Here is an 8747-nt window from a genome sequence, read left to right as displayed (position 1 = left end):
GGGTGGTGAGGGGCTGCGCAGGGTGGTGAGGGGCTGCGCGGGGTGGACGGGTGGTGAGGGGCTGCGCGGGGTGGACGGGTGGTGACAGGTGGTGCGGGGCGGCGCGGCGCGGGGTGGTGCTGGGCCAGGCATTAAAATGAGACTGGATTCTGCATAATTAGACTTTTAGACACCATCAAACTGATCTATAAGATAAAATGCTCCAATCCAGCCTCAGCATCAGGGTGGAGGTCTACATATTTCCACCCATTTACTCCACTATTTAACCAAACTAAAACACCATCAGAGGAGGTTCAATGACAGGATGCTGAACATTCCATGAAAATGAGACGTATACAAAGCTAGCATGTGCTCTGCATGGACCTCATGGTGTTTATTCTGTCTTTAGGATGGACTTCGATGATGAGGATGGGGAGGGGCCCAGCAAGTTTTCAAGGTAAGGAAACTAGTCATGGTTGTCATCTAAGACCATCCTTCATCAGCAATAAACCCAGAAATGACGGTTCTTCTAGGAAACGAATCTGCTGATCATTTTGATAAAACCTTTGAAATAAAAGCCGCTCAGCTGAAAACAAACACTATGAATGACGTCCATGTTAACAATGTAAAGCAGCAGTGCAGGAGATTGCTTGATTTTCTGTGAAAACGTTGCAGTTCAGTTGAAAACGAGGGGCTTGGTTGATGCCGTGTGTGAAACATGAAACAAACATTACACAATTACAACATTACAGACATGTAGGAACGAGGCGTTCCTGCGCGGTGAGGGAGCACAACAGGATGTGGCGAGAGCCAATCCGCCCTCTGTGTCCTGCAGCTGACCACCACCGACCAGTCCCTGGTTGATCGACTCCAGGGGTTCAGAAACTCTGGGGCGGGGACTTTTGCATATACCATCCTCTGATTGGTCGGTTTAATGCTTTACGGGGTCAAAGCCTGTGAGTCATTATGACCTGTGACTTGAAGGCCTTTATCAGAATGAACAGCAGTGGGATTAACATCTTTCAGAACCGCCTGCTGAATAGATTGGTACGCTCCAATTAATAGCCCTGATCCACAGTCTGAAGCTCCTGCAACACCTTGACTATTTAGGATTTGATGTAGGAAAAATCTAGCAAAAATGCCTGCCTAGGTTAGATCAGTTGTGGGTATGCTGAAACACGTGGATATTAGGGGTGGAACGATTCACAAAATCCACGGTTCAGTTCCGTTTACGGTTTCGTGGTCACGGTTTTTGTTTCGGTTCGGTATATGTTTATTGTTACACCGAAATCCCATAAAAATTTATGAAAAAAATGAAAAAATCCCCAAAAATTAATGGATTGTAATTATTTTAAATGATCCACGGAAACCCAGGATCATTTCCGTATGTTTTGCTGCTTTGAATTTAATCATCTCGCGCATGCTCTCTACCATCTCCAAGGAACTCAGAGCGGAGCGGACGGGAGCCACAGTGGAGGCTGTAGGCTTTGCTTTGAGCAGCCGGTCTGGAGCGCAGCGGGGCGGAGCGCTGATGGAGTATGAGGGATTTCGGGGTTAGCATAACATGTTGGTCATGTTGCTGTTAGCATAAACAAAACGTGTTGCACAATGCTTGCACACAGTTGCACTTTTCTCCACAACTTTTTCCTCCGTCATCGTAGGTCACTTTAAATGCAAAGTGGTCCCATACAGCAGACCTATAAAGTGCTGCTGGCGCGTCTTCCAACTCCTGTTCTTTCCCATTCGCCATACCCACACAATTCTCCACAACAACTGATTTTTTTTTTTCTGCTAAGCTGCTTTGCTTCTTCTTCTTCTTGTTTACTACTGGTGGTTGGCTTTGGGCGCAGTACCGCCACCTTCTGCTCTGGAGTGTACACGCTTCGCTCAGAGAAAAAGGAGCAGCGCATGAACCGAACGCAACACACACGAACCGAACCGAGACAGTCGAATCGAACGGTTCGGACGGTTTTCATAAACCGTTCCATCCCTAGTTAGATATACATAAGGATGTTGAGGAATAACGAGCATGCTCTAAATTACTCATATTCAATCCGTGATCCATCAGTTCCAGGTCAGTTATCTGATGGCTGACATCCGTTCAGTGTCAGTTCCTCATCAGTCGTGGCGTCTAGCTTATCCTAAACCTCTGAGTAACTTGTCCATAACTTCTGCGTAACTTATCCAGAACTTCTCTCCAACGCATATCAAGGTATCTGACGTGTTCCAGACGAGCGCTGAACGTGTTTCTAACTTCCAGCTGCTGTATAATGGCATATTGGCAGCGTTTTGGTATAAAGGGGGTTCTCAGGAGGAAACCGTCAGTTCTCCTCCAGAATTCATCCCCATCATAGGGTGAGCCAGAATGTGAGTGATGGATCCTCCCTACGTTCACGCCCACAACCAACACACTTCCTAGCAGACATGATGCTCAATCTGCTGACACCAGAAACCTGCTTTCTTTTTATTCATTCTTTTCATTTTGTTTCTTTTTTGTGGCAGGCAGTCAACAGGAGCTAGGTTAATACAGCAATCAAAGAAATCTTTTTCTGCAGGCCGGACACCTCATCGCATCGCTGCCCCCCTCTGGACACTGGCTGGTGCATCATTTCATGGGCATTATGCTGTTGTGCGTTATGCAGAAGTTCAGAAGGACTGGACTCGCTATGAATACTCTATGTTTACGCCCAGAATAGAAAAAAATCAGTGTTAGTGTTAGTATCAGTGTTAAGTTTCTGCCGGCGTTTAGGAGATTCTGGAACGTCAGGCAGAAGCTGGATAAATCAGCAAGGTGTGACAGGGGCTTAACAGGCAGAGTTTTACCTGCTACGTTGGGTTCTGTTTTCTCCAGCTATGATGATGATGGTGGGGATAAGCAGAGGTACCGTAAATCCTCTAATATAGGCCGGGGCCTTTATTTCACTCAGGTGCATCTTGGTCCAGGCCATTATTGGAAGGAGGCCAGAATTAGAGGCAGGCCTCTATTTCTATTTGATCAAAACAGACGACCAGTGGAATTAATAAAAACAGATTGTCTCTTTGAACCGATAAAATACTAGGTTAATTTATTGAAAAAGTACAGTTACCATAACGGTTTACAGAACATTATTCAGACATCTTCCAGCAGCTGCTATTTTTCTGCACAGCAATACAAAAAAAAAGACACAGAATGGATTCTTGGCCAAACAAAGTTTTAAAATAAATTAATGGAAACTGTTCTGCCATCACAGCCGGTCAAAAAAACCAAACAATCCGGCCTCCTGTCTGCAGCACTGTCTGCGCTAAGGATGGGAATTCCCAAGCTAATGGATTGGATTCGTTAATGGAATACAGGCCAATATTAGAGGATTTACGGTATGCCAGGCAGGCTTAGCCAGCTGTAGTTATTCAGTTCTAAGATAAGGTTTCTCTAATGGGTGGAAGTGATCATTAACAGTTCCTGTTTAACAAATACACACAGAGTTTAATAATCAACAGGTTCCTGATCTGAAAGCGTTTTTTTCTCACAGCAAAGAGGTTAAAGAACCACAGTCTGAGTTGTACTGAAGACAAAACAACAGGATGAAGGTGTGGAACCATTTTCCCTAAAACACCTGGAAGACTTTATTCTACTAATAATTCTTTGATTTGAGCGTCATTCAAGCTAACTTTGAATATCCATGCATAGAAAACTGGAAGGAATCATCATCATCAGAAAGTTCAGAAAGCATTTGATTTGGTTCCTGATCAGGTGGGGAACACTAGAACCGAACTGTTAGGACCCAATCTGATCGGTTCAGGTGACGCTGTGGTTCCTGATCAGGTGGGGAACACTAGAACCGAACCGTTAGGACCCAATCTGACATCACAGCTCCTCCTCTTCAGCCTCTGGGGGTCTAATATCTTCTGTTCTCTGTTTCAGAGAGAATCACAGTGAGATCGAAAGACGTCGGCGTAACAAAATGACCCAGTACATCACCGAGCTGTCTGACATGGTGCCCACCTGTAGCGCCCTTGCCCGCAAACCGGACAAGCTGACCATCCTGCGAATGGCCGTCTCTCACATGAAGTCCATGCGGGGCACAGGCAACACTTCTACTGACGGCGCCTATAAGCCCTCCTTTCTCACCGAACAGGTAGAGTCCATGTTCCAGAAACTGTTTTATATCAACTTGTTTTTATAAACATCTCAGGGCAGGTTTAAAGCATCAGGGGCTTCCAGCTCCATCTAGGGTGGATCCCATTAAAGGGCAGCAGAATGTAGAATATATTGTTAAATGATCAGTTTCACTTTCCATGGTTATTAATTAAAGGGAAACACTGTTTCATTTACATTGGGTCCTTGATTTTCTGTTATTCCATCATGTTCTACTCACCCATATGAGTTTAGTGTCATTAGGAGCCGTTATGAAGATATTCCGTTAGGTTATATCCAAGTAACCTCTTCCTATGGGCAACGACTTGAAGGCACAAACTAAACTGTTCATCATTTATTCTTTATGGTCCCCCAGACATCCGCCGTTAGATTTTTATGTTTATATTTTTTTTAAAACAAAGCGGCGTGTGTATGATGTCATCCGCGTGCGTTGGCTACCATTGATTCATCCTGTCCGCTGAACTGCTGCTAGTCTTCGTCACATGCCTGGAAGATGTCTAGTGCTGCTACCACAGATGATCTCGCTCTCCAAATGGAATTGAACGATTCAGATTAGCTAGAATGAATAGAAGGGGTAGAGCGTAGCCGCCTGTGGCCCAGGCTAACTGTCACTACTACAGTCCGCCGCGCGGATGAACAGGAGCACGCAGCATAAAGGTCACCACACACCCGGCTCATCTGCAGCTGCATTTCACCTCCTGTTGTTAATAGTGTCTAGATAATAATAAATTATGACTTTTGCATTTATTGGGGGAATAATAATGAACACAGTCAAAAACACAAATCAAAGAACATTTTACCAAATAAAACAATCAAACCCCCATCAGAGCCAGCGGTACTTCACACACGGCTATGCAGAGAGAGGGCTGCTGCAGATGGGCTAACGTTAGCCCTGGCTGCTGCAGACAGGGTGACGTTAGCCCTGGCCTCTACAGATGGGCTAACGTTAGCCCTGGCTGCTTTTAGCCTTGGAGGTCAGCTGGTTGCCGTGGTCCTCTCAACTTTGGAAATAATTTTTAAAATGACGCATTAAACCGGTAAATGGAGCATATAGTAACGCTTTAAAGTATAATATTCACCTCAAATCATCTTAAAACGTACTTTTATTGAAGAACAGCAACAGAAAAGAGAACTTTTAACTTTCAATGGAGCGCTCCATTGAAAGCTCCTGCTGCAGTGCATGCTCGGACAGCTGTCAGTCTGGAGAACGGACAAGTCTGCTCTGATGCATGCTGGGTAAAGAGGGAGGGGCCAGAACAACCTCCGGGGAGTTTGTTCGTTCTAGGTCTGCTGTTCTGGTGAATTGGAGCAGTACTAGGGTTGAGGATGATGACATTTCACGAGGACACCAGGACGCACAAGTACACAGACTGAGAAACGGCCCATGTTTTTACTATTTGTGAGATGAAATATTTAGATTGTGCCTTTTCTTGGCCAAAAAAAAACAGCAATAAGTACAAAAACCCTCCTCCTTTCCTCTCCTAAATGCTGCTTTGCTAAATTGATTCGTCTACAGATAGCTGTTCCTTAGCTGAGGTTTGTTGGTCAGTGCGGGTTTGTTCGGAGAGATTGGCGTTTCTTATTTTCCGCTGTAGGTGTCTCCTTTAGGTGTGGAAAAAGCGTAGTGGTGCTGCTGCCTTTAAATCACGCCTTTAGGCAAATGTTGCTGACCAGTTTCAGGGCTTAAAGCAAAAACGGAAATTGCACATCACTACTGCACCTAGCTATGGATGGCCGTTCTTCTGTTAGCAGCTAACTTGTTAGCTACCTGGACCGGGAACCTTTTCTGACCATTTAAAAGATGCCTTTTAGAATATTACCCAATGGCTTCTAATACAACTGCATCTAAATAAACTCCCTCCCTTGCTGGGAACCTTGTGTTGCCAATGTTTACTAGCCGCTATTCACTGCTGTTTCTGCTATGAAGGCTGCAGCTCGTTCATCTAACTGCCCCCCCCGGAGAACTTAAAGCCCCGTAGTCCCAAGCAACAGATGATTTTATTCCATTTTTCAGAACAAACCTCTCACTCCCCTGTACTTCTGATGCTGTTTAGGGTGATTTTGTGTATAATCCTGCAGCTACAGTAACTCCGGGGAACCAAAAATGCATCTTTAAAATAAAGTAATCCGAAACAAAAATTTCAAATGAATTCATTGAATAGATTTTTTGCCCAGGCCTTCTAACAGGCACATACTGTAGAAAGTATTCACATCCCTTCTGAATGGGTGAGGGTCTCTGCTTTGACTCGGCAGGAGCTGAAGCACCTGATCCTGGAAGCGGCCGACGGCTTCCTGTTTGTGGTGGCAGCAGAGACGGGCCGAGTCATCTACGTGTCGGACTCTGTGACCCCGGTGCTGAACCACCCGCAGTCAGAGTGGCTTGGCAGCACCCTGTATGAGCAGGTTCACCCCGACGACGTGGACAAGCTGAGGGAGCAGCTTAGCACCTCGGAGAACTCAATGACAGGTAGGAGTCATAACATTTGCTCTCTGCGTATTATATTGGTTTCATTTTTCCATTTCTGACATTTCCACCTGGAAATGAAAAGCTGCTTGGGGGAAAATCTACCAGTTTATTTACCATTTAATGATGAATGCAGGTTCTATGGAGAGAGGCCTCTCACCATGGCTGCATATCTTTGTAGGAAGGTTCCTCACTGTTAATGAGCTGCAAACTCTCCCTTTTATTTCTGGCTGTTGATGGTCGGACAGGACGGATTCTGGACCTGAAGACGGGAACAGTAAAGAAGGAAGGACAGCAGTCTTCCATGAGGATGTGCATGGGCTCCCGGCGCTCCTTCATCTGCCGCATGAGGTCTGTGGTTGATCAGAAATGTAAAGCCTGGCGCAGTACTGCAGGGGGGGGGGCTATTACAGAGCATCGCCTTGATACGTGCATTCCTTCTAACAGGGGCCAGTGTGTCTTTAAATCTCAGAATGAGTCCAGCTGTTGGTCTCAGAATCGTGTTGGATAACATTGAATGGCTCTGATGGGTCAGGAAGAAAGTTCTGGTTCCGTTTGAGGCAGGTCCGGATTCTAAAATATCTCCCAGATTTGATCATCACCCAGACCTCCATTCAGTCCATAATCTGAACAGCTTGCAGAACTCCCAGGACCAATGAGAGCATTGATGAGCCTGCCTCCTTGTAGGAACCTCTGATTACCTCCTACTAGGAACCTCTGATTGGCTCCTACTAGGAACCTCTGATTGGCTCCTACTAGGAACCTCTGATTGGCTCCTAGTAGGAGCCTCTGATCGGCTCCTAGTAGGAGCCTCTGATCGGCTCCTACTAGGAACCTCTGATCGGCTCCTACTAGGAACCTCTGATCGGCTCCTAGTAGAGAACCTCTGATCGGCTCCTACTAGGAACCTCTGATTGGCTCCTACTAGGAACCTCTGATCGGCTCCTACTAGGAACCTCTGATTGGCTCCTAGTAGAGCCTCTAATTGGCTCCTACTAGGGACCTCTGATTGGCTCCTAGTAGAGCCTCTGATTGGCTCCTAGTAGGAACCTTTGATTGGCTCCTACTAGGAACCTCTGATTGGCTCCTAGTAGGAACCTCTGATTGGCTCCTACTAGGAACCTCTGATTGGCTCCTAGTAGGAACCTCTGATTGGCTCCTACTAGAAACCTCTGATTGGCTTCTACTAGGAACCCTCTGATTGGCTCCCAGTAGGAACCTCTGATTGGCCCCCAGTAGGAACCTCTGATTGGCTCCTAGTAGGAACCTCTGATTGGCTCTTAGTAGGAACCTCTGATTGGCTCCTAGTAGAGAACCTCTGATTGGCTCCCACTAGGAACCTCTGATTGGCTCCCACTAGGAACCTCTGATTGGCTCCCACTAGGAACCTCTGATTGGCTCCTAGTAGGAACCTCTGATTGGCTCCTAGTAGGAACCTCTGATTGGCTCCTAGTAGAGCCTCTTACTACCTCCTAGTAGAGAACCTCTGATTACCTCCTAGTAGGAGCCGATCGATAGATTCCAGGTTTATTTTATTTAATCACCTTCAGTAATGATAAATTACTACTAATAATACATTATAATAGTAATAATGTATTTATTATGATAATAATAAATAATAATATATGATTATAAAATGTCTTTATTCCCTGCTTCCTTCCTAGCCTCCTGGTATCAGAGCTCAGTTTGCTAAGCCTCTGTCCTTTTGTTGCTCAGCCTTCATGGCCGGTTTAGGTGATGCCATCTGCAAAAAGTCAAATGTTTATGATCTGATGCACTGCTGTTCACCACGCAGAGACAATCTCTCTGCTTCTCTGATTCTTCTCAGTCTGTAAAGGCACTTCCAGTGTTTTTAGTTCCTGCCGTCTGGACCGTGTTATCAGGAGTCTGTCTAATGTTTGCTTTTCCTTGTTTAGATGCGGCAGTGCACCCCTGGACCACATCTCCCTAAATCGCCTGTCCAACATGAGGAAGAGATACAGGTAGAGTCCAAACGGCTGCCTTGATCCAGAGTTTTAGGGATTTACTAACTTTAAAGTTTGATGCTCACTGCACCCTAATGGTGAGGGTTAGATTCACTGGTGGAGGGTTAGATTCACTGGTGGAGGGTTAGATTCACTGGTGGAGGGTTAGATTCACTGGTGGAGGGTTAGATTCACTGGTGGAGGG

General features: G+C 45.8%; 1 protein-coding gene across 1 annotated transcript in view; it reads left to right on the top strand.

Annotated features, from left to right (window-relative positions):
• The window catches only part of arnt2 (aryl hydrocarbon receptor nuclear translocator 2), a 32909-nt gene that overhangs the window by 4365 nt on the left and 19797 nt on the right, over positions 1 to 8747 (top strand). Inside the window, exons 2-6 of the mRNA XM_015392792.1 lie at positions 389 to 436; positions 3881 to 4094; positions 6368 to 6581; positions 6827 to 6929; positions 8495 to 8560. Of these exons, the coding sequence (XP_015248278.1) occupies positions 389 to 436; positions 3881 to 4094; positions 6368 to 6581; positions 6827 to 6929; positions 8495 to 8560 (645 nt within the window). The remainder of the gene's footprint in view (positions 1 to 388; positions 437 to 3880; positions 4095 to 6367; positions 6582 to 6826; positions 6930 to 8494; positions 8561 to 8747) is intronic.

This window comes from Cyprinodon variegatus, unplaced genomic scaffold (genome assembly GCF_000732505.1).
Source record: "Cyprinodon variegatus isolate N-32 unplaced genomic scaffold, C_variegatus-1.0 Scaffold606, whole genome shotgun sequence".
Classification (NCBI taxonomy): domain Eukaryota; kingdom Metazoa; phylum Chordata; class Actinopteri; order Cyprinodontiformes; family Cyprinodontidae; genus Cyprinodon; species Cyprinodon variegatus.
Note: the sequence above shows the minus strand (reverse complement) of the source record. Positions and strands in the feature narration are given on the sequence as shown.